Source organism: Chionomys nivalis, chromosome 11, assembly GCF_950005125.1.
Source record: "Chionomys nivalis chromosome 11, mChiNiv1.1, whole genome shotgun sequence".
In the NCBI taxonomy this organism is placed as follows: Eukaryota; Metazoa; Chordata; class Mammalia; order Rodentia; family Cricetidae; genus Chionomys; species Chionomys nivalis.
This window is the reverse complement of record NC_080096.1, coordinates 8,501,580-8,527,675: the sequence shown is the minus strand read 5'-3', so window position 1 is coordinate 8,527,675 and position 26,096 is coordinate 8,501,580. Positions and strand designations below refer to the sequence as shown.

General features: G+C 49.5%; 1 protein-coding gene across 1 annotated transcript in view; it reads right to left on the bottom strand.

The window, feature by feature from the left end:
* The window catches only part of Tnfrsf8 (TNF receptor superfamily member 8), a 46,760-nt gene that overhangs the window by 8,633 nt on the left and 12,031 nt on the right, over nucleotides 1–26,096 (bottom strand). Inside the window, exons 2-10 of the mRNA XM_057785416.1 lie at nucleotides 24,163–24,250; nucleotides 19,093–19,209; nucleotides 16,937–17,086; nucleotides 12,687–12,777; nucleotides 12,205–12,371; nucleotides 9,693–9,783; nucleotides 9,279–9,376; nucleotides 6,890–6,988; nucleotides 6,711–6,764 (exon numbers count right to left, since the gene is read on the bottom strand). Coding sequence (XP_057641399.1) covers nucleotides 6,711–6,764; nucleotides 6,890–6,988; nucleotides 9,279–9,376; nucleotides 9,693–9,783; nucleotides 12,205–12,371; nucleotides 12,687–12,777; nucleotides 16,937–17,086; nucleotides 19,093–19,209; nucleotides 24,163–24,250 — 955 coding nt within the window. The remainder of the gene's footprint in view (nucleotides 1–6,710; nucleotides 6,765–6,889; nucleotides 6,989–9,278; nucleotides 9,377–9,692; nucleotides 9,784–12,204; nucleotides 12,372–12,686; nucleotides 12,778–16,936; nucleotides 17,087–19,092; nucleotides 19,210–24,162; nucleotides 24,251–26,096) is intronic.

Genomic DNA, 26,096 nt, shown 5'->3' with positions numbered 1-26,096 from the left:
TTTTGTCTGATTCTCATTTTATGGGACAGGATTTAACTGGCTATTTTAAAAGTGACATCAGTGAAACTAAATCTTTGTCCTCTGGAAGCAATCCTGAGTTTTGCAATCTGCCAGCTGGCATATGGTGTCAAGTCATTGTGGGAACCTGGAGAAGAAAAAAGCGTCTGCCAAAGTAGCAAGAAGATAAACAAAGGATGCTAAGCCCTGACTTGGGAGAGAAGCAGGTGACATAAAGGCTGAGAGGCTGTAAGCAGGCTCCCTCTCTTCACAGGGCCTCCTGGCTAGCACCCTTGGTGCCTTTGAACCAGGCTCCCCGCACCCCCACAGTAGGGACCACACCTTCAGGAAGTCACACTAGTGGAGATAAAAGCAGGAGTGTTTATAATTACTTCAAAGCTGAAAAGATACCAAGTGTCCAACACTTGTGTGACTGAGCCTGCTAACCCAACACCACCTCCGTGGAGGGCAACCAGCTCTACTTCACAGCTCTAAGACTCAGCCTTTTTATCTGGGAAATGGGACAACCCTGGCCAACTTCAGAAGAGTTTAGGAAGATAGGATAGAGAGCTCAGAATAGCAGGTAGGGCTGGGTGGTGTTGGGGAGGGGGAGGATTAGTGGTAGAACATTTGTCTGTCAAGTGTGAAGGCAGAACTCTTCCAGGAGCAAGCATGTGCACACACACCACACATACACACCACACACACACACCACATACGCACCATACATACACATCACACACACAGTAGAATTTCTGTGATAAGTCATCTGGAGACGGGGGGCAGGGTGGTGGGTTGCTCTGAGCTCTGAGGTTTTCCCCTCCAAATCCAGAACCCCGGTCTCACTGTACGAAATAAATTTTAGACAAGTCCCAGCAGGGGGAATCCTGCAAACATGTGACCAGTGTTGTCAAAGGCCACTTAGGTCAAAAGGAAGTCTGAGAAGCTGCTACAGGCCAGGCAGTGGGGGTGAGAGAGAGTGGGGGGCTAAGGAGATGTCTGACTGAGTGTAAGAAGGGTCCCTGGCACCTTAAAGAAAAACAAGTAAAGACAGAATAAAGGGCGGCTTTTGTTTTTTAATCACAATAGTTGGGGCTGGGGACGTGGCTGGCAGGTTAAGAGCACTGGCTGCTTTTCCGGAGGATTGGGATTCGGTTCTCAGAACCCACATGATGCTCACAACCTTTTTAACTCTGATTTCAAGGGATCCAGGGCCCCCTTCTGACCTTACTGGGCACCATGTAGTTATATATGTGCAAGCAATTGCTCATATGCATTTACAAAAATTAAAACTATACTGTTTACTTATTTAACTATGGTAAATGTACCACCCCGATATAAGAGGTCAATAATGAAATCAGCTGGGCACGGGCACACTGGAACTCCATTATTTTCTGTTTGGACGGGGTGGAGTAAGACAAGGTAGTCTCCAGCTGGAAACTAACCGAGGATGATTTTGAACTTCTGGCCCTGCTGTCTCACCTTGCAAGTGCTGATACTGCAAGAATGTACCAATACATCTGGCTTTGAAACAGGGTCTCACTATGTAGCCCCTGGCTGGAATGAACACACAGAGATCCACCTGCCTCTGCGGGGATTAAAGGCATATACCACCTGCCTATGTCTCTCAAGTGCTGAGGCTCCAAGTATGTATCACCACGATATTTTGAGTTGCCCTCCTCTTTTCTGGAGCCTTCCAGGCCATCTCTCTACCTAAGAAACCCATTGACTAAGCCTGCTGGGTTCCCAGTAAACATCTATCCTGCCTCCCGAAGCTGCAATAGGACTTCAGGGAGAACTCAGGGGCAGAAGGAACAGAGTTCTTTTATCCTAAAACTCTTCTAAAAAGTGAAGTCTTGAGCCGGGCACATGCCTCTAATCCCAGCACTCAGGAGGCAGAGGCAGAGGCAGGTGGATCTCTGTGAGTTCAAGGTCAGCCTGGTCTACAGAGTGAGCACCAGATGAGGCTACACAGAGAAGCCCTGTGTCGAGGAAGGGTGGTGAGGACACCTGTGAAGCCCTGGAGGCTAACACAGCTTAGACACTCTATAACAGGGGAAAGAAAAATAGAGATTCTAACTCTCAGAAACAAGCATGCACTAACATCAAGGGGAAAAAAAAAAAAACAGAATCTAAGGCAGAGAATCTACGCCTTTGATCCTAGCACTCAGGAGGCACAGGCGGGCAGATTTTTGAGTTCAAGGCCAGTCTGGTCTAAAGAGCAGTTCCAGGACAGTCAGGGCTACACAGACAAACGCTGTCTTGAAAAGACAAAAAGTAAATAAATAAATTTAAAAAAAAAAAAAGCTTAAGAGGCAGAATCTAGGAGGCCCCAGCATCTATCAACAGCCCTTTTCAACCCATGAGTACTCTGAGAAAGATCCAAAGCAGATCCTGCCAAGGGCAGAGTTCAGATTGCCCAAGCACTCTTCCCCTCAAGCCCTTGCTTTAGCCTGCTTGTCCTCATTTGTTGGTTTCCTGGTTTTTTGGAACAATCACAATATTCTCGTAAATCCATCCGGCGCCCTAGGATGCAAGTCCAGGACATTATGTACAGCGGTGGCCCGGCCGATGGTATCTCCTGAGCTGCTCCGGAGGCTAGAGTCGTAAGTGCCGAGTGCAGAAGCAGGATTCAAAGCTTTGTCGGGCCCTTCCCTGAGCTCTCCTTGCCAGTCCTGACCTGACACAGCTGTGGAAGGCAGGACAGTCCCAAGGTAGAAGTTAGCTACTGGGAACCCAAGGTAGAAGTTAGCTACTGGGAACCCAGCAGGCCTAGGAGGAGAGGTCACCTGAAAAGCCTTCAGAGAAGAGGACAATCCCCTGCAACTCAAAACAGCGTGGTGGTACACACCTGGAGCCCCAGTAACCTGGGAGGCAGAACCAGGTAGATCCCTGTATTCATGCCAGCCATGGCTACATAGTGAGAACTGGTCTCAAATATAAATAATATAAATATAAACATAAAAAAAGATAATTCAAATTCAAAGCTAGTCTCAATTACATACCATGACTGAGGACAGCTGGGCCATGTGAGAGCCTATCTCAAAAAATCAAAAACAAACAAACAAGGTAATGCCAACTCAAGAGGACAAGGACACGTCCTGAGGGATTCCTGCTTCCCAGCTCTGGGATAGTGATCAAGAATCTGCTACAATGATGGCAACATTAAAATAATGAAAGAAACCCGTGATTCTACACAAATACAAATACACTAACAAACAAAAGCACGATAAAAAGCAGCAGGGGTCATTGGCACAGTCTCAAAACTCTCCTTTAACAGTCATTACCAAGTCATTATCAAAGTGCGGTCTGGCTGACGGGCTTGCGAGAGTTCTCCAAGCACCATGAAGGCAACAGATGCCTGGCAGGAAGTTCTCCAAAGAGCCCAGTGCGGAAGGCTGATGCCCAAGTCCATTTTCAGAGAAATATTAGACTGAACCTAGGTCAGGACTACAGGCCAAATCAGCTCACGACTCTACCTGGTGTCAAGGCCATGATACCAAAGAAAGAGCCTGGGAACTGACCCAGATGAGAGGGGACCCTACAGACCTGCTTACCAATGGCAGCATGGGATCCAAGCCACAGACATTATTAGGACACATTGAGAAACCCAGTCTGGTAATGTGTAATGGCACACATCTTTAATCCCAGCACTGGGGAGGCAGACGCAGGCAGGGCTCTGCTGTGGGATAATGCTCTTGTACACTGTAAAGATTTGTCACTCATATTAGTTTAATAAAACACTGATTGGCCAGTAGCCAGGCAGGAGGTATAGGTAGGACAACCAGACTAAGAGAATTCTGGGAAAAGGACAGGCAGAGATGCAGATGCAGAGGAAGCAAGATGAGAAAAGGTACCAAGCCACATGGCTAAACATAGACAATAATTATGGGTTAATTTAAGTTGTAAGAGCTAGTTAATAAGCCGGGCAGTGGTGGCACACGCCTTTAATCCCAGCACTCGGGAGGCAGAGGCAGGCGGATCTCTGTGAGTTCGAGACCAGCCTGGTCTACAAGAGCTAGTTCCAGGACAGGCTCCAAAACCACAGAGAAACCCTGTCTCAAAAAAACAAACAAAAACAAAAAAACAAAAAAAAAGAGCTAGTTAATAATAAGCCTGAACTAATGGGCCAAACAGTTTATAATCAATATAAGCCTCTGTGTATTTCTTTGGGACTGAAGAGTTGCAGGACCAGAAACTTCTGTTAACAGATCTCTGTGAGTTCGAGGTCAGCCTGATCTATAGAACAAGTTCCATAACTACACAGAGAGACACTATCTCAAAAACCCGAAAAGAAGAAGGAAGAGGAGGTAGAGGAGGAAGAGAAAGAGGAGAAAGAGGAAGGGGAAGAAGAAGAAACAAGCAAACAAACAGAGTCTGGCCTGAGCACTGATTGGTGGTGACAGAGCAGGCTGAACTCTGATTCTGATGGTACTGCAGCACCCTGGTTATTAGGAAATACACAGGGAGGTATTCGAGAGTGATAAGAAATCAAGCCTGGTAAGAAACTCTCAAAACTGTTTTGGAAAAGGTAAGTTTTCTGTACTGTGTTTACAACTTCTGGAAATCTGAAATTCTATCAGAGCAAAAGAATCGTTTTCTGCTTCTATCTTTCCATGATAACAGCAAGGTAGGGGCTGGAGAGATGGCTCCATGGTTAAGAGCACTACTGCTTAGCCAGGCATGCTAGCACATGCCTTTAGTCCCAGCTCAGAAGTCAGAGGCAGGTGAGTTTCTGTGAGTTCAAGACTAACCTGGTCTATAAGGTGCAATTCCAGCATAGCCAGGGCTACAAAGAGAAACCCTGCCTCAGAAAAAAAGACAACAAAAAAGAGCACATAACATATTGTTCTTCTAGAGGACTCTAGCTCAATTCCTAGCACCCATGTCAAGTGGCTCACAACCACCCGTAACCCCCTGCAGTCAACTGCACTCAAACTCGCATACACACACACATACATATACACACACACACATACACACACACACACACACGCCCCCACATACACATCAAAAAACAGTCAAGGCATTCAAGTATTCAGGTGTATATTAAAATGAGGACTGAGGGGAAGGACTGAAGGGTGGGGATGTAACTCCATTGAAGAGTGCTTGCCTAGCATGTATGAGACCATAGGTTCTATCTCCAGCTATGCATAAACTGGGCATGCCAGCACAATTCATGTAATCTCAGCACTTCAAAGGCAAGAAGGTTAGAAATTTAAGGTCATCTTCAGCAGCATAGCAAGTTTGAGGTCAGCCTGAGCTACAAGAGACCCTGTCTCAAGATTAATTAATCAAAAATAGGAAAGAATGGTAACCTGACTGCCTGTTCTGGCTCTGTCACAGCCCCTCCTCAGCTGTGATATGGAGACCCCAGGGAGAGGCACCCTGCTCATGGAGACCCCAGCAACAACAACAAATCTCCACCCTGCTGTCCGCTCCCATGTGGCCTTTGCCAGCTGACCTGGGCTTCACGCAGCTCATCTGAGAAATGAAGGCAGTGGTGGTGGGTGCTGAAAAGGCCACCCCAGGAGTAAAATGAGATGGTGTCTGTCCTTTGCAAAGGTACCAAGGACACTTTGCCATAATGTCGGACCAATTCAGGTGATGAGTGACGGGCACCTGATTGCACCTGTATTGACCATAGGTTCCTGCTCTTATTCCTCTTATTCCTCCACCAGGAGAACAATGGTCTCCCTGCAGAGGAGGAGTGAGTGAGGCTGGAACACATTCGCCTGTCCCACAGGCTGTCCAGCACTCACACTTGTCTAGAAGGTTGGAAAATCTAGGAGAGCCTATCTCCAGACAAAGCCTGCGCTGAAGATTTGCTCATGACAACAAATGAATAAATGCTCCTTCACAACCAACTGCTCCAGGACAGATCTGTGCTGCCCACCCTACGCTGGCCATGCCCACCCTACCCTGGCCATGCCCACCCTACCCTGGCCATGCCCACCCTACCCTGGCCATGCCCACCCTACCCTGGCCATGCACACCCTACCCTGGCCATTCACACCCTACCCTGGCCATGCACACCCTACCCTGGCCATGCACACCCTACCCTGGCCATGCACACCCTACCCTGGCCATGCACACCCTACGCTGGCCATGCACATCCTGCTCAGGCCCATGCTGCCCAGGCTGCCCACCCCTGCCTAGGTTATGGTCATCTGGACCATGTGTGTTCACCCTGATTTAAACCTCCGCTCATTTCACCCCTGGAAACCCAGACATCAAGGGACCCAGTGGAAGCCAGTGGCCCAGAACCAGGCTCAGACACAATATTGACCCTAAACTCACTCAGCTCCCTGTAAGCCCAGCTTCTTTGGGTGTTTTGTTTGCCTTTTTTTTCATCTTTTTTTTTTCTGTCTTTCTTGTTATAACAAAACTGTTCTCACGAATGTTTGGAGAGAAAAAAACTAACTGACGGCAATGGAAACTCTAATACTAGAAAAATGTCAAGAAAGCAAACACTGGTTTCAATAAGCCGTGCCTGGCAGCTCATGGAAACAAGCTTGAAACCATCAAAATACAAAAACCCCCTTGACTGGGGCATGCTTAGGAGGTACACGCGTGTACTTATGAAACTTCTCTATCTCAAAACCCCTTGGTGGACAGTGTCTTGGTGTCAGTCGGCCCAGCCCCTGAGCCCACGACAGTCACGCACCTGTCCATCCTGGCCCAGGCAGTCCTTTGCATGACCAGATACTCACCCCCCTGCTCCATCTTTGGCTGGAAGGTCTGGGTTAGGTAGTCCAGGCAAAACTCTGCAAAGATATCAAGAGTGGGGCTTAGGGGGTGAGCAGCAGGGTAGGGACAGGCAGGGCAGGCACCCAGGGCAGGCCCGCATAAAGCAGCCACCCTCCCCAGGACCCCAAGACACAAGACCTACTCTGTTGGATCCGCCTCCTGCAGGCCTTCCAGTGACATAGGAAGAAGGAGCTAGAGCCAACGAGCAGCATCACCATGGCCAGCCAGAGGAGCATGGGCCCTGAAACACAGTGCCACCCTGTACTCTGTGCACAGCTGGGAGCCAGGGCCCTTCCCTGCAGCCATAGAGGACAGCCCCAGGCATAGCCCACTTCCTCCTTCTCCAGGGACATGGGTCCCACTGAGGTGAGCAGTTCAGGTCCCAAGATGGACCATCTGATTCAGCCTTTCTCTGTTGCTCTCTCACCTGGTTCCAGGAAGCTGACCAGCTAACTCAGAAAGTAAGAAAAACAAACCATTTCGAGGGTGAGAAACTAAGGCCTCAAGGAATCAGAATGAGTCAGGTACGGTGGCGCACGCCTGTAACCCCAGCACTAGGGAGGCAGAGGGATGTGGATCTCTGAGTTTGAGGTTGGCCTGCTCTACATAACTAGTTCCAGGCCAGCCAAGGCTACATAGGGAGACCCCATATTAAATATAAAATAAAATAAATAATAAACAAAAAAAAGAATGAGGAAAAAAAGGAATTGAACTCCAGGAGGCCGAGAGCTATGGCTAGTTGGGATAGAGAGGGCAGAAGCTGGTTAGGCAAACTCTCTAAGACCATCAGCTCCTGAGGCAGGCTCAGGGTCAGATCTGCACAGAGCGGCCTCAGCACATGGTCTCTCCATTAAAACAAATGAGAGGTTGGTGGGATGGCTCAGAGGGCAAAGCCCTTGCAAGTCTGACCTGAGCTCAACATCCGGAACCTACCACGGAAAGGTGGGATGGGGAGGGGGGGTGGAGACGCGGGGAGACACGGGACTCCACAGAAGTTGCCCTCTGGCTTCCACACATGCACCATGGCATGGGCATGCACACACACACACACACATCACCATGGCATGGGCATGCGCACACAACACACACATCACACATAAATGAGTCATGTTTTCTCAAAGCCAAAGGGCTCAGAGGGCTTTGAGAAACTGGGTAACTGAAGCTAGTCCAAAGCCACCTTGAGAGTCACCACCCAGGTCAGGCCAGGCCAGGTGACTTCAGTATCCCACATCCTTCACACACACAAAGGACCTAATGCGTCTGCGGCAAGTGCTCTACCACTAACCCAGCCTAGCCCACGCCTGAGCCTTACACAGCCTACTCTGGTGATCTTAATTATTCCATTGCTAGTCGAGTACAGGTCTCTGGTGTGACTGCTCAAGTAGCCTTTGTTTGGTATTGGGCCAAGATCCAGCACAGCCTCAAACTTGCTATGTAGCCAAGGATGATCGAGATCTCAGGATTACCTACCTCCACCTCCTCAGAGCTGGGATTACATGTGTGTCCTACCACATCCGGTTTATGTGACTCTGGGAATGGCGCCCGGGCCCTCTATCATGCTAGACAAGCACTTTGCCAGCTGAGACGCAAGGAACTCGGAGAACTGTTAACTTGAGAACTACTGCCATCTTGTGTCCATAACTGGTACTGTTAGTCCTAAAACCGATTGCCGATTGCATGAACAGCAACCGCCTAGGGCTATTTGCAGACCACACCTGTGCTATGTGCTGGCAACCCCGGGTGCCTACTTGCTTTCCATTTTACATCTGAGGAAACTGACAGCCAAAGAAATTAAGCTCCCAGTCGTTCAGTAACTCATTCAATAACTTCTTTTTTAAGAGGGTTTCCTGTGGCCAGGATGGCCTTGAACAGGCTACAGAGCAGAAGTAACCTTTAACAACGATTTTCTTTTTCTTGAGACAGGGCCTCACTAGGTAACCCTGTCTGACCTGGAACTCGTTATGTAGACCAGGCTGGCTCTGAACTTACAGAGATCTCCTGCCTCTGCTACCTGAGTGCTAGGATTAAAAGCATGTGCCTCCATACCTAGAGTTTTTTTGTTTTGTTTAAAAGAATTTATTTGTGTATGTGTGTGCGTGTGTGTGCGCGCATGTGTGTTAGGTGTGTGGAGTCAGTTCTCTCCTTCCACCTCTACATAATTTCTGGGGATCAAACTCAGGTCCTTGAGCTTATATCCTTGGGCAGGGCAGACGGCAAGGGAGCCATCTCACTGGCTCAACCTTGAACTTCTTCTACCTCCACCTCTCAGCACTGGGATAACAGACACTGCCGTGCTCAGCACTGGGATAGACACACACTGTCATTCTCAGCACTGCTACAGACAGACACACACCGCCATGCTCAGCACTGGGACAGACAGACACACACCGCCATGCTCAGCACTGGGACAGAGCCTCGCTGCAGCCCTAGAAGGCAGAAAGCTGAGATCAGTCTCTTTCCACACTCCACCGGAGGTCACGGTCCTGGAAGGAAACCCCTCCCCCCGGCTTTGGACAATGAGCAATCAATACCTGGATCCAGAAAAGGTGTTCCTGTGGACAAGGGAGAAGTGGGCTGCAGCCTGCTGCTGGTCTGGGCGTCTACCAGGAGGCTCAGGGTAGAGGCGGTACTGTACCAAAGGAAACCCAGGACAGGGGTGACAATCACAATTGCCATGTGTGTCTAATGAAGGATGATTCTGGCTCTAGAGCGGCAGAGAGGGCCTAGGAACCCATAGCATCTGCACAGTCTTGTCAGGCATTGTGGGGGCAGGGATTGAGTTTCTAGACCGGGTTTTACAATCCTGTCATCATAGAGACACACAGTCGTGTTCCCCCCAATCCCACCAAAGACCTACAGGCCTGATGACAGCCCAGACTACCCTGAGCAATACCTGAGCATACAGGGGCCATTCCATCCCGCCTACAGGAGGGGTTAGGGGTCACCTGGCTGGCTCCTCGCTGTTTTCTGAGGTGCTAAAGTCAGGAAGGGTCCCTGAAGGTGGCAGCTCCAAGGTCATATTCATCTCTGCATTATCTATAGAGATGATGATATATCAGAACCAGTACCAGACACTCTGAATCTCCAGGAAAGACTTGACTAACATGCAGTGGGAGGCGGTAGGAAGCATTAGGAGGCGGTGGGAGAGGGTGGGCAGCAGTGGGAGACAGTGGGAGACATTAGGAGGCAGTGGGAGGCAATGAGAAGCAGTAGGAGGCAGTGGGAGGCAGTGGGTCATAGTCCTCTGTAACACACAATTCTTGGCTATAGCTGGCAAAGACCATTGGGATTGTGTTCTGAAAGATCAAATTGGAGAGCTTTGGTTGCATAGGAATGGTACCCGGCAGCTTCTGCTTTTATTTAAAAGAAGTCTAAGGGCCAGGTAAAGAAACTTCCTGCTAAGTGGATTCCTAAGACCCAATAGTGGAACTGACTCCGGCAGATCATCCTCTGACCTCCAGATACATCACACACACACACACACACACACGTGTGTGCGCGCGCGAAGAGAATGGAGTTTCAGAGCCCAGAGAAAGGGAGAGAAGTCCTGAGGGGTGTATCCATGAAAGAGAGCCTGCCCCTCCTCTCCCTTTCTCTGTGCTTCCTGGCTGCAGTGAGGTGAGCAGTTTCTGGGGCGATCAGCTGTCTCAGGCCCAATCAGCTGGAGGCAAAAATCTCCCCGATGAGAGCTAAAAAGAACCCCTTTCCTTTATAAAGATATGTTCTTGCCACAGAGATGGAGCACACACTGAGTTACTACATAAAAAAAAAAATCAACTGATTTTTGCATTGGCCACATGAAATTACTGGTGGTTGTTTTGTTGGTGTGTGGTGGCGCACACCTTTAATCCCAACACTTGGGAGGCAGAGGCAGACAGAGCTCTGTGAGTTCAAGGACAGCCTGATCTACAGAGTGAGTTCCAGGACAAAGATACACAGAGAAACCCTGTCTCAAAAAGCCAAAAATTAAAAATAAGAATAAAAGAAATAGAGTTCAAAATAAAACCACATGAAGGTGGAAAATACACAGAGAATCTGGACACTGTATGTTATTGTGTTGTCTTTAAATTGTTTGCTGACTGAGGAAGGAGCAAAAGCTGCTAAAAGATATTTGATTATAAATGCTGCTGGATTAATCCAACATATATATTTTGAAAATACTTTGATTTTGACTTTAAAATTTGAGTCAAAAGATATGTTCCTTTGGAGAAGAGGTTTTGTTTTTGTTTCCACAGGAAATGAGAGGCTGTGGATTCAGTCAAAATTGCTGTGTGTTTGGTTGGTTGTTTGCTGGGCAGGTGCGTGAGTGGCTGAGTAGGTGGGTGAAACAGGGTCTCACTGTGTAGACCAGACTGGTCTCAAACTCACTGAGATCCACCTGCCTCTGCCTCCTGAGTGCTGGGGTTAAAGCTGTGCACCATTAGACCTGGTAATGTTACAGGGTTTTTTTGTTTTGTTTTGTTGTTAAGATTTTGACCTTAAAAAAAAAAAATCAGGCCGGGCAGTGGTGGCACACGCCTTTAATCCCAGCAGTCGGGAGGCAGAGGCAGGCAGATCTCTGTGAGTTCAAGACCAGCCTGGTCTACAAGAGCTAGTTCCAGGACAGGCTCCAAAACCACAGAGAAACCCTGTCTCGAAAAACAAAAACAACAACAACAAAAAAATCAGTCAGGAATGGTGGGCAGGGCACACCTACAATCATAAAAATGCCCCACAAGCTTACTTGCCCACAGGCCAATCTGGTTGGGGCATTTTCTCAGTTGAAGTTCCCTCTTTTTTAAAATGACGACTCTAGTTTGTATCAAGTAGACCGAAAAAAAAAAAAAAAACCCTAACCAGGACACCTGGGCTACATAATGAATTCTGAACTAGCTAGCTAGTGCTACAGAGGAAAACTCTCTCTCTCTCTCTCTCTCTCTCTCTCTCTCTCTCAAAGAAAAAAAAAGACAGAATAAGAATAAAATCAACAACAAAGGCACCTTAAAAATTAACATTTCCCGGGGGCTAGAGAGAAGGTTCAGTGGTTAAGAGCACTTCCAGAGGTCCTGAGTTCAATTCCCAGCAACTACATGGCAGTTCACAACCATGTACAAAGAGATCTGGCGCCCTCTTCTGGCCTGCAGGTATGCATGCAGGTAGAACCCTGTATACATAATAAATCTTTAAAACAAAACAGAGAGGTGAGGAGGACACTTAGGGGCCACAGGCAGAGCCCACCTGCTCTGTCACTAGCACCCCGAGTACAGAGCAGGGACACCCAGCCCCTGTTCCAGACCCTGGCGTGCAGGACACTCAGACATTCTGGGAATGAAATAGGCCTCTCAGGACCTCCGGCCCTTGAGTCTCAGCCTCAGGAGCTGTGTCCTTGAGACATTCTTGTGTCCCCACTGGGCACCTAGGGCCCCTCATCAGACAGCAGCACCCTGTGAAACTGCCACAGCTTCACGTAAACAGTACCTGGGTCTGGACTGGGCTCCCTTGCCTGGGAAGACGGAGACTCTGGAACCTTCGACAGCTCAGCAGCATCTTCCTGCACAAGGTGGGTGTTCCCTTCTGGCAGCGAGCTCCTCAGACTGTCGGTGGCTGAGGGCTTCAGAGTAGGTGTGGCCTGAGGAATGGCATGGCTGGAGAAGAAGTCAGACACAGGTCTGATCACTCTACAAGCCATGAAGCTCTGGGCTTGGGGATTGGTGTCTATAGAGAAAGGCTCCTGCCTCAGCACTCATAGGCCCTGCTATGAGCTCCTGAGAGCAAGAGCTGCATTTCCTAGGCCTTCTGGGACACACACAGCAGAGTCTCCAATGACTGGCGAGCTTGGCAGTGGACCACCCTGGAGTCCTGCCAGCCTGAGCTGACCCTACCCATGCACCTATGTGCCCCGAGACAGAGTGGCCCATCCAAAGGTCACCCGGAGGGGCACAAAGGAGACCAGGAGTCACCTAGTAAATGTCTTGCAGTCATCTGGGTTGGAGCAATCAGGGCCAGGTCCTGGGGAAGGCAGCTCACAGACAGTGTCCTTCTCCGCTGTGCCTGCAACGGGGACAGCAATGGCTTCAGAACAGACAACGAGGAACCCAGAGTCTCCAGGAGCAGAACTGTCGCCACCACAAGCAAAGTCATAGATGACAGTAGCCACACAGAGACGGCGGCTTTCCCAGCAACTCCTCACTATCCCTCCACTTGGGTTGGTCAGGGTGCAAACCTATAATTGCTGGTTGCTTACCAGTTCACAGACAAAACACAAATGTAAATGAGAGGTGGGAAAAGACAGAGTCCCTGGCTTCAGCCATACCCGAAGCCACGCAGCACTGTTCTCCATACGTTCGTTTTTACACACGCGCACGCGCACACACACACATCAGGTATCCATTTTGTATGCCGGGCAGTCAAGTGATCATAACACAGTCCTCAGCAGGCTGCCATGTACATCAACAACAGTGTGTAAATGGGTCTGTCGCGCTATGTAATAATAAGCAGTAAGTGCTCAACGAACAGCAGGTCCTCTTCTGCACCTCAGCTCCAATCTCATCTCTGAGAAACATGGGTTAGCAGATGCCCCGACAGCTTCAGCGCAGGTGACCACAGCAAGGTCAGCAGTGTGAGGAGGTTGACAAAGCTCAGCAGAGCGTCCAGCCATGGCTGGAAGAGGACGTTCTGTGTTCTTGGGCTTCTCAGCCTCCACCTCCAGGGGTCAAACTCCCCAGTCACGGAAAGAGACTAATGGAGTCTGTCCTGCAAACACTCGGTGCTTGCGGAGGAAGTCTGTGATAGCTTTCGGCGGATGGTTAGCTGTGCACTTTGCAGGAACAGAAGTTTCTTTCTCCGTTCATGACTGGAAAGCCTCTATCCCTGAGAGTCAGGTGGCCATGGCAGAGCCCCTGACCGAATGTGCTGTGGGTCACTGTGCCAGCTTTAGTTTTCTGGAGACAACGTTTAAAATGGTAAAAAGGAGAGCCAAGGCTGGTGGCACACACCCTTTTAATCCCAGCACTTGAGAGGCAGAGGTAGCCAGGTCTGTGAGTTCCAAGCCAGCCTGGTCTTCTTAGTGAGTTTCAAGACAGCCAAGAGCTACATAGTGAGACCCAGCCTCAATGAAAGGAGGATGTATCTTGAGAGATGTCTTTGTAGCTAAAAACACTGGCTGCTCTTCCAGAGGATGAGGTTCAATCTGAAGCGCCCACATAGTGGCTCACAACCTTCTATAACTCCAGCTTTAAGGAATCCAGTACCCTCTTCCTGTCTCTCTGGGCACTAGGCATGTATGTGGTACACAGACATACGTGCAGGCAAAACACTCGTGTGTGTGTGTGTGTGTGTGTGTGTGTTGTTTTTAGATTTAATATGTATTAAACATATATATTAAATCTAAACACAAAAATAAATCTGTTGTGGTGACACATGCCTGTAATCCCAACAGTCAGAAGTGTGAAGAAGAAAGATCACAAGTTCAAACTCAACCTGGGCAGTGGAGTGATTCTGTCTCAAAAGATAAATGAAGAAATAAGAAATTAATTTAATTTTATTTTTTTAATATTTATTTATTATGTATACAATATTCTGTCTGTGTGTATGCCTGAAGGCCAGAAGAGGGCGCCAGACCTCTTTACAGATGGTTGTGAGCCACCATGTGGTTGCTGGGAATTGAACTCAGGACCTTTGGAAGAGCAGGCAATGCCCTTAACCACTGAGCCATCTCTCCAGCCCCAAGAAATTAATTTTAATAATAAATTAATTTGGGCTAGGAGTATTGCTTAGTGGTATAATACTTGCCTAACCTGTAAGGCCCTGGGTTCAGTCCCCAATAAAGCACACACACAAGCTAGGCACTTAGAGGATGAGGCAGGGGGATTGCTGTGGTTTTGAAGCCAGCCTCGCTACCTAGTGACTTACAAGATGTCCTGGGATACGGAATAAGATCTGCTCTCTAAAAGCCATCACCTAACAACATAATGATCTGTGTCAGTCAGTAACAGATATGAATATAGTGATACACATTACATTCTCGCTTATATATCAGTCAGTAACAGATATAAATATAGTGATACACATTACATTCTCGCTTGTATATCAGGTGATCGAAACCCAAACATCCTAGACCAGCTACATTTTTTCTCAAGACAGGGTTTCTTTGAGTAGCCTTGGCTGTAGCTCTGTAGACCAGACTGACCTTGAACTCAAAGAGATCCACCTGCCTCTGCCTGCGTGCTGGGATTAAAGAAGTGCGCCATCGGGGCTGGAGAGATGGCTCAGGGGTTAAGAGCATTGCCTGCTCTTCCAGAGGACCTGAGTTCAATTCCCAGCAACCACATGGTGGCTCACAACCATCTGTAATGAGGTCTGGTGCCCTCTTCTGGCCTGCAAGCATACACACAGACAGAATATTGTATACTTAATAAATAAATAAATATTTAAAAAAAAAAAAGAAGTGCGCCATCACCTGGCTCCACCAGCCACATTTTAAATGTTCCTAGGCCACATGTGTGAGCAATGGCAGAGCTTCAGAGACAGTCCTCTGTCGCCCCCAAGTGGCAATCTCAGGAACACCACTCAGACAGCCTGGTCCTGCTTGCTGAAGAGAAGTTCCAAAACCCTCAAGTTCCAGATCTCCTCATCCCATGGGGGGGAGGTGGGGGAGACCGGCCCCACTCACAGGTGCCAAGCTTTGCTAAAGTGCAACCTGAGGCCCACCTGAGCACTTTCCCTAAGCAACCCTGTTCTGCTTGCAGACAGTGGGATGTTTGTCCCTTAGTACAGAGTATCCCATGACGCAAGCCCACCAAGCCAGAACCAGAAATCCCAAGGACACGGGTTACCAAAAAAGGTCCCCATAGGGCCTGCAATTGTCAGCCCTTACCATCAGTTTGTATCTCAGCATCTCAGTCTTCTCGGTGTTTACTTTCATACCAGTTTGTAGACTGAGATACATCACATGGGAAGGACAGACAAGGGCTTTAACATTGTAATAAAGAGTCAGAACCTCAAGCAAGCAGTCAGCTTTGTCTGGGAGGAAACCTCAGTTCAAAGGAGGGAACTATTTCAGGCATCAAGAGGTGGATAGGGATAGCGAGGGCTGCATTCCAGGCACTGGGAAAGGTTTGGTCAGCAAGAGACACAAGAACAACAAAATTACAAGTTCATGAGACACTTGTCTGGAGCAGCCTTCTTGACAACTCTGAAACCTGGACAATGAAATGCTTCTCAGAACAGCGACTGAATGTGTTCGAGATGGCATATCTCAGGAGGATTCTAGGCGTCACATGAAGAGACAGGCTGCACAACAATGACATTAAGAGACATCTCCATCTACAGAAGGAAGTGAACTACAGGACACGGCAATGGCGCTTGAGATGCTTCGGCCATGTTATGAGAATGAATGACGACAGATACCTGAAGACAGCACTGCTTGGAGGAGTGCACAGGATAAGGTGAAGGGGAAGGCCCAGAACGCACAGATAGACAGCACAGAGGAAGACGTGGAACCATGGGTACGACAATAACACAAGCGTCTAGGACTGCCCAGGACAGGAACAACCGGAAAACCACCATAAACTAGTTGCCCATGCGGGCTTCAGCATTGCTGGGCATAAATCATGATGATCATCAGTTTGCCCCACCTGCATGCCGTGTTGTTGTAGGGGTGCCCTTTTTGCTCCCCACCTCCCACCCCGTGTCTCCCTTCTAAAGAGCACCACCCCCTTTCTTGAGAACAAAGTTTCACTATGTAGCCTAGGCTAGCCCCCTAAACAGCACTTTTAACGGCAACCAGGGAGGATCCACGATTCTTATCCCTTCAGCGACCATGAGCCCCTCCTCGTATCACAGAGAAATTAGAAGCTTGGAGAAGGTAAGGCCTGAGGTCACGAGGCAAGTTGGAAAAAAAAATTATTTTTCTCAGCATTGAATCTGGTGTCCAATGTCTCAGTACCTCTCAAAGCCAGCTCTGATCAGTCAGGAAACTCCCGGGGTAGATACTTGAGGTTTCCTACTGTTTGTGGGCCACCAGAGAATGCTCCCCAGCCCCAAGCTTCAGGCCTGGGCCTCAGCTAGCAGAGTATCTCTGCTGGGACACAGTTGTGAGCACAGAAAGCCCACTTCCACCTGTCTGTCCCACGGTGGGGGAGGAGAGCAGTAGGGAACCTGTGGCAGGTACAGCAGCTGCTGCAAGTAGGCTAGAGATGGGGACACTCACCTGGGAACTTGACGACCTGGCCCCCAGAACAGCGGGAATGTTGGGAGCAGCGGGCGCAGGAATTGACAGCCTGTGTCCTACAGTACGTGCCGGACTGACACTCACAGACGCGAGAAGAGTTCCAGGAACACGGAGCCTTCTCCACAAGACCTGAGGGACACAAAGAGGGTCATGGAAGGAAAGAGGGAAGCCAGGGAACCGAGGGACAGCCCAGGATGAAGGCAAGATGCTCTCTCTCAGATCCCCTGAGGTAATGTCTGGGAGGGCAGTGTGAGGGAGGCCTTCGCCTCTAGCCCATACACCTCACACTGCTACAGAGGTTACAAACAAGTAGATGTGAGGCTGAAGAGATGGCTCACTGGATAAAGTGAGCATAAGGTCCCAAGTTCAAATCCCCAGCACCCATGTGAAAACTGAACTGAGCAGGACCCCATATGTCTGTTGCAGAAACAGGAGGACTCCTGGACCTGGCTGGCCAGCCAATGGAGGTGAATCAGTGAGTTCCAGTGAGAGGCTCTGTCTCAAAAACTAAGCTGGAGAGAGAGATTGAGGAAGACAGCTGACATCAGCCTCTGGCCTCCACAGACACATACAACATGTACATATACAAAAATAAATAATGAGGACTGGAGAGATAGATCAGAGGTTAAGAGCACTGGCTGCTCTTCCAGAGGTCCTGAGTTCAATTCCCAGCAACCACGTGGTGGCTCACAACCGTCTGTAATGAGATCTGCTGCGTGAAGGCAGAACACTGTATACATAATAAATAAATAAATATTTTAAAGATAAATAAAGAAATAATGTCCCAGGACCTGGAGGGAACTGAAGTACACGTCGCTGTGTGACAAGCCATTCCGGAAAAGCTTTACATCGTGATTCCATGGGTCTCCTGCAAAAGATCAGGTTCTGACTATAAAGGCAGGAGGGCCAGCAGTGGTTGCCATGGTGAAGAGGATGGGAGGATAAACTCCAGAAGCATGAGGAGTTTTAGGAAGTACACTGTATGTTCTGGGTGCAGACACACACTGCCCATTGTTAAACCCACAGCGTGCCCCCTCCAGCTGAATCTGGGTGAGGATGCACTTGGCAACACAATATCCGTATGCACTCATCCCTGTGCTGGGGTCTGACTATGAGAAGGTCCCCTCTGAGAGAGATGGCTGAGTGGATAAACCGCTTGCTATGTACACATAAGGACTTGAATTTCATATCCAGAACCCATGGTTTATGAGATGGGGAGAGAAGGGATGGAGAGATGGTTCAGTGGCTAAGGGTACTATTTGCCTAACATGCTCAAAGCCCTGCATACAATCCCAGCCCTGAACAAACCAGGCATGCAATGCACAGCTGTGATCCCAGCACTCAGGACATGGATGCAGAAAGACACACACACATACACACACACACACACACACACACACAAACGAGAAAGAACTTTGTAAACAATAAACAAATGCATAAGTCGGACAGTGGTAGCACACGCCTTTAATCCCAGTACTCGGGAGGCAGAGGCAGGCGGATCTCTATGAGTTCAAGGCCGGCCTGGTCTACAGAGTGAGTTCTTGGGCAGCCAAAGCTACCCAGAGAAACCCTGCCTCGAAAAACTAAGACCAAAAAAGAAAAAAGACACTGAAAACTTTAAAACATATGATTATTAGGTTTCAAGAAAATCTCAACACATTGTCCAACCTAACCACACCCCTAAGCCCACACAAAACCAAAACACCAGACCCCATCACTAAACACAAATGATTAACATCAGAAGAACCCGTTCCAAGGACTTTCCTGGAAGCATCATGGTCTTCGAGAAGGATGATGAAGGACTTGGGAAATGGCAGCTCCTGTCGCCAGGCCACCAGCTCAGACTCTGCCTCCACCATTCACCAAGTTCCCCAGCTCCAGGAAGACCCTTCACATGATCCCCAGATTCCTCACTACAGAAATGACCCAAGAAAAGAGTCCTCCCTAGGGCCATTGGGAAGGCATGAGTCCTCCCTCCGGGGAGCACGCTAGATCTCTCTAAAAAGCATGGTTGCAAAAGATGACTGCTAATATCAATTCTCAAATCCAGAGGGGTAAACTGAGGCACCAGGGGACCGAATTCTGATACTTCCTGCCTCTCAGATACGTGCCAGGGAAAGAGGACAGGTTCTTACCTTTCAAACAGGTCACGCAGGCTGTACAGTGCCCATCCTCATTCACATAGTGGTCGGGATCACATTGCTTCCTGCAGTGGGCAGGGCCCTGTGGGCATGGCTGTGTTGGAGACAACCCTGGAAAAAGCAGCAGAGACGTTCTAGGCTAGGTCGCCTCGATAATGAGCTGGCCTTCCATTCTCCGTCTCTCATACCTAAACCCCATGGTTGTATCAGATAACCCTCATGTTACAGATGGAGGCATTGGGCCTCCCTGGAGGTCCCTAACCCAGCAAAAGGATCGACCCAGGTATGGGGGAAAACTTGGATTTGGCATTCCTGGTATGCCACCTGACAAGGGGTGGCCTCGGACGACTGCAATGACATTCGCACTAACAAGATCGGTTTCTCCTAGCACTGAAAGGATTAAGGGGCCGTGGAGGTCAGTAAACACAGGCTGCGTGCTGGCTGTCACTCTCAGCAGAGGTCCCGAGCCCCTGAGGGAATTGAGGGGACTATAGGCAGTCAAGACCCGTGAAGATCCTGACCCAAGCTGTGAGGTAGAGTCACCCAGCAATCTTCCTCCCATCCTCTGAGGACTGGAGATACAGGGTGATGATGTTGAAGTGGGGGATAAATGAGGAGTGGGCATCCCCCACCCCCACCCCAATATCTGCTCTGCCAGAGACTGCCAGGTTTGTTCAGGGATGTTTCCCACAGCTTGGGCACAGAATGAGCACATGACCCAAGCGGACCAATCAGAACTCTCCGTTTGTCCCATCATCGCCTCAGAATAGGCATGTGACTCCAACGGATCAATCAGAGCATGCCGTCTTTCTCTCACCAACTGTGATTGGCTCAACCTGAGGAATGACCATCAGCCAATAAGCCCCACCTCTGAGCGTGTTCATACTAGGTGTTCTGGTTTTACCACTGAATTTCAACGAAGAGGTAGGCTTGGTAGCGTATTTCTTTTTTTTGTTTGTTTGTTTTTGTTTTTGTTTTTTCGAGACAGGGTTTCTCTGTGGTTTTGGAGCCTGTCCTGGAACTAGCTCTTGTAGACAAGGCTGGTCTCGAACTCACAGAGATCCACCTGCCTCTGCCTCCCAAGTGCTGGGATTAAAGGCGTGCGCCACCACCACCCGGCGGTAGCGTATTTCTTTTATCACGACTGGGAGTTAAATCTCAGTATCTAAATTCCCTGAAATACCCCCAGACTCTCCAGGATTGCTGTGTCTGTCTCCAGCCACCACTGAGTCCTCTGTTGCAGAGCCTGGCTCATATTTGGTGAACCTGGATTCTGCCGACTTCCTGAGTAAAGATGAAAAGATGCCAGATTCTTCCCTACCCCTACCCTATACAAGGTCTGAAAGGAAAGGGTAAGGGCTCAGGATTCTTTATTTTAGCCCAGGCTGAGCTTACTAGCAGGTGATTGTGGGCGAATTCCAGAACCCTTCTGTGTCCAAGCTCCGTCTCTCGGTCCCTACGAGGTTCAAGTGCTGACGTGGGTAAAGGACCAGGCCTCCATGGTAGTGCCCTGGTCCATCGATAAGTACCGTTGCTCGTAGCATGAGGCAGGGTGAGCTTGTCGTAAGCAGAGAACTGGGTAGTGGCTGCCAGGAGTGTCGAAAGGCCTACGTAAGGCGAGACATTGCCATGGGGCGACCTCTCAAACTCAAAGGTCTCCCAGCTTCCTTCCTCCACCGGCCCACCCACGTGCAAACGCTGCCATACAGCTGAGCGCTGATTTGAGAGGGCAGGCAAAATGTCAGAAATTTCCCCAAAAACACGGAAGGAGGGGGTTTTTGGTTTTCCTTTGTGGCTTACCCGGAAGCACAGAGTCAATAAAACTCCAGCAAAATGCCCCGCCCACCACCCAGGCCTGAGGTACGCAGCTACTTCAGCACGGGGCCTGAGAGAGGGCAAGTGGGAGGAAGGAGCAAACCGTCCGGCACAGCTGTTAGGTGGAGAAAGCCTAAGATGGAGGCGTCATGCTCGCAAATTCGTGTCTTTCTGCGAGGGACCTGTGGCCACGAATGTCACAATACATTGAGGCCACAGCTCAAGGGTGAAAAACGCTGAGAAAAGAGGTGTGGAGGTGTGGGAACCAGTCGCCTGCAGCAAAAGGCTGATATAGAGGTGGGGTCTCAGAGCTGCAGCAGGGTTGAGATGGCAGAAAGGGACACCCAGGGGGAAGGAGACAGGCATCGCCAGAAGACCAGAGGCCTGGGAATGGGACGAGGGGGAAGGTGTGACCTCTTCCAAGAGCAGGCAATGAACTCGCATTGGACTGAAGGGCGGGTGGGTGGAGGAAAGAAATGAGGAAGAATGGGTGAGAGTCTGGGGCAGGAGATGCTGTAAATTAGAATTACCCCCCATAATGAAACCCTTAGCTTCAATGGAACTATTTGGAGAGACAATTTTAGGAGCTCGCTAAGGATATGGGAGTCCTAATCCCATAGGATGGGCGTGGGGGGCCTCTATAAAAAAGGGAACACATGGTAGGAAAGCGGGCAGGGCAGGCTGCAAGCCGGGAAGAGCCCTTCAGCTCTCCATTTTCTAACCAGAGGGAAGTAACAGCCTGGAGGAGCCCAAACACAGGCTAGATGGGGGAGGCCAGTAGGGGGAGGGGAAGGACCCAAGAGAAGCCGGGTGTCATAGTACAGGCCTGCCATCCCAGCTTCCAGGAGGCAGAGGTAAGAGGATCAGGAGTTCAAGGCCAACCTCTGCTACACACAAAGTTCAAAGCCAACCTAGACTCGTTGGGACTGATCGCAAGCTGGGTGGTGGTGGCGCACGCCTTTAATCCCAGCACTCGGGAGGCAGAGGCAGGAGGATCTCTTTGAGTTCGAGGCCAGCCTGGTCTACAAGAGCTAGTTCCAGGACAGGAACCAAAAACTACGGAGAAAACCTGTCTCGAAAAATCCAAAAAAAGAAAAAAAAAACTGATCGCAAGAACATTTAAATTTTGTTTTTATTTCCATTTATGTGTGCTTATGAGTGCATGTCATGTGTGTGGATACCCTCAGAGGCCAGAAGAGGGCGTCAGGCCCCCTAGAGATGGAGTTCACAGGCAGTTGTGAGCTGCCTTATGAGGGTGTTGGAACTGAACCTGGGTCCTCTGGAAGAGCAGGCAGTGCTCTTAACCCCCGGGCCATCTCTCAAGCCCCACAAAAACATTTTAAACTCGTTTTTGGGGATAGACACTATTAAGTTCTTTCTAGCCTGTGCAAGACTGGAGTCCCACGGGGCGTTCAGAGAACACAGGTCTATGAGCAGCTGTCAATGATCTCCAGGCCCCATGAGCTGTACAGTACTGCCGGTCCCCACCTACCCACAGGAAGCCCTCCAGACACAGTGCCTGGCTCTCATGCCTTGTCCTAGAAGCAGCGGGCAGTTGCACTGAGCCAATGACAGAGACTTCCTTCCACCCTCAACTTTCATAGCTAAAGTCTCTCTTGCAAACAGACATCTATTCCTGGAGCTCAGAGACCACACCACGGCTCCACCTCATACCCCAGCCACTAGTGGCCCCCACTGGGTCTAGGACTTTTAATATAGTCACAGGGGACCAAAATACTTCATAATCCTTTTCTAATCTTCAGGCCCAAAGAATGTTCCAGAAGGATTTCCTGACGTTCTCCCAGAACTCATGCTATGCGAGGGCTGGGTGAGCATTCCAGGAACCCAGCAGTGGTTAGGCAAACCCTGTTCCTCAGAAAGTTGCAACCCGGAGCAGGCTGGGACAAACACACGTCCTGGCTTGGAACAGACAAGAAGTGCAAAGATCAGGGCGAGGTGGTGTGCGGCAGTCCCAGCACTAACGATGCTGAGACAGAGGGATAGCAAGTTCAAGATCGACCTGAGCTACAGATTGCTTTCAGGGCCAGCCTGGGAAATTTTGTGAGCCCCTATCACAAACTAAAAAATGAAGAAAATTAGAAAATTGTCACCGGTGTAGCTCAGTGGTTAAGAGCAGTTGCTGCTCTTGAAGAGGACCCAGATTTAAGTTCCAGCACTCACGTGGTGGCTCACAAACACCTGCACCTCTAGTTCCAGGACATCGGACACCCATTCTGATCTATGCAAGAGTTGCATTCACAGAGTGCATTACATACATGCAGGCAAAATACTCACACATAAACTGAAAAGAAAATTTGGGGGGGGGGGCGAGGAGAGAAGAGAAAAAAACGAAGAATTGCAAAGGGCTTCCGAACTCCAGAAATGACAGCTGGTCATGGTCACAGGGGATGTTGGCTGTTGAGACTCTGAGGTTACAGATTCCTGGGCCCCAGCCAATCCTGCCATGCCACAGCTCTAAGACCCTGGGAAAATCTCTGAACTGGCTGAACCCCAACAGTCCCATCTGCAAAACAGAATCAGTGCTTAACACAGGATATTAGGTCCCAAACCCGGACAAATGGCTAAGGTGCCTGTTAACATATCAAAGCGGACCTGGCCGCCAGGTTCACTTTCCAGCCCAGAGGCTGGGCTACCCTTCGCCCTGAAGCTCTTCCCTATGTGATCCAGACATTTTGGTTACTGCCCTTTTCTACCTTTCGTCCTCTTGGCTGCTACACCTGGTTCCCCCGTCTGCCTTCTCCTTTCCTCTCCCTCCTCTCCTCAACCGGCCCAGCTCAGGGTCATGCCCACTCTGGACTCTCCCCGATGTCTCTGTCTCTGGCTATGCTTTCTCCCGTTTATCTACAACACACCTCTCCTCCACCATCATGGTCTTTCCTTTTCATTTCTTTATTTTTATTTTCCCATTCAGAGCACAGTTAAGTGATCAGGAAGTCAGCATGGCAGCTGGGCTGCTCGTGGCTAGGACCCTGCTGCATAGGCAACCCCAAAACCTCAGAAAGGGTCTCACATCCTTGTGGTGGTGGCAGAACCTAGCCTGTGAGGTAACCAAGTTTGCTCTTCCTCAGACCCTGTGACATTAAGGTGCCCTTGGACACCTGTAACCAACCATGACCATGTTTGCTAGCTTCTATCCTGCTCTCCCCAACCCCCACCTTGTCACAAGTCCCCCATGAGGATCAGACGTCAAAACAAGGAACCTGTGTCCTGCCCTCATACCCCACTCACCTGAGGGGCAACGGTAACAGCAGCTCCCCACAGCCTCCCCGGGGTTGTAGCTGGGGTCTCCAGCACAGGTGCTCTTGAGCGGTCGATCCTGGAGGGTCAGGGAAACAGATGAGACAAGGCCAGACTTCAACCTCAATGCCACCCTGCAGTACCAGGAGGCATGGTGTCCACTCACTGTCAAGGCCAGACTGAGACTGTTGTCTTAGAAGTTAGGAATAGAATCCCTGACTCAGCATCTCCCCCACAGAGCTAATGGCCGCTTACTTGCAGGTAGAGCACCCAGGAATCTCTGTGCCCTCCTCTGCTTGTGGCCACCTCCCCCACCCCAACACCAGTCTGTTCTCTCAGCTACCTTCAAGTCAGCAGCTACAACCGGTTCCACCTGGCATACTCCTCCAGGGGACTAACAAGCCTCCTACCCTGTCTTTGGGACGAGTGTAAAAACGTCTGATAAAACCCGGCAGTGGTGGCGCACACCTTTAATTCCAGAACTCAGGAGGCAGAGGCAGACAGATCTCTGTGAGTTTGAGGCCAGCCTGGTCTACAAAGCGAGTTCCAGGACAGGTTCCAAAAAGCTACACAGAGAAACCCTGTCTTGAAAAACGAAAACGCAACAACAAAACACAGAGAAACCCTGTTTTGAAAAACAAAAACAAAACAAACAAACAAACAAAAACCCACATCTGGTAGAGAGACATATGGGTTGAAGTTCTGCATACCCAGATGGATAAGTGCTCAGATTCCACAGACAGGGCCTCACCTATACCTGGCCTACTCAGAAACCCTCTCTGGGAAGAGCATTAACCCAACTCTGCATCTGCTAGTAAGTTCTGTCTGCTCTTGAGTTTGACATCAAACTGCCCAGTCTTTCCTTTGCAACTGGCTTTTCAAAAAATTAGTGTACAAAAGAATGGGTTTTGTTGGTCATGGTGGCACACACTTGACTCCCAGCACAGGGGAGGCAGAGACAGGCTGATCTCTGTGAGTCCAAGGCCAGCCTGGGCTACATACTGAGTTCCACGACAGCCAGGGCTACATTGTGAGAAACCCTGTCTCAAAACAAAAACAAAAAAGAAAATAAAATGTTTTATACACAAACATGATTATATCACTGAGCTCTGCTTGTATTCTCTGCTATAGCCAGCTGCTTTTTAAAATCTTTGAGTGTGCGCCCCTGAACGTGCGTGTGTGTGAATGCACATGCTTGGAAGCCAGAGGAGGACATCAGGTGCCCTGCTTTATTACTGCCCGCCTTATTCCCTTGAGAACGGGTCACTGAGCCCAAAGCCAGGTCAGCATACGGCAGGCCCCAGCAGCCTTCCTGTTTCTTCCTCCCACAGTGTTGGAGCTCCGGGCACTGGTGACCACACCCAGCTTTTTTTTTTAATATTTATTTATTTATTATGTATACAATATTCTGTCTGTGTGTGTGTGTGTGTCTGAAGGCCAGAAGAGGGCACCAGACCTCATTACAGATAGTTGTGAACCACCATGTGGTTGCTGGGAATTGAACTCATGACCTTTGGAAGAGCAGGCAATGCTCCTAACCACTGAGCCATCTCTTCAGCCCCCCCCACACCCAGCTTTTTAAGTGGGTTCTGGGGACCTGAACCCAGCCCCTTGTACAGCATATGCTCTTCCCCATTGAGCCGTCTCCCCAAGCCCCCACTCTCAGCCTTTTTAATTCAGTATTAGATTTCAAGAACCATTCACTTTTTTGGAAGTCACCAATGCCCGTCGCCTTGCGATATGGCCCCTGTGTGTCTGTTTCACTCTAGATAGACAATGGGTTGTTTTCGCCTTTTAGTTGCCAATGCTAATGCTGCTCTGTGCCCCCACCCCACCCCACCCCAGACAGGGCATTCTGTGTCACAGTTAGTTAGAGCTGTCCTGGAACTCACTTTGTAGACCAGGCTGGCCTTGAACTCACAGAG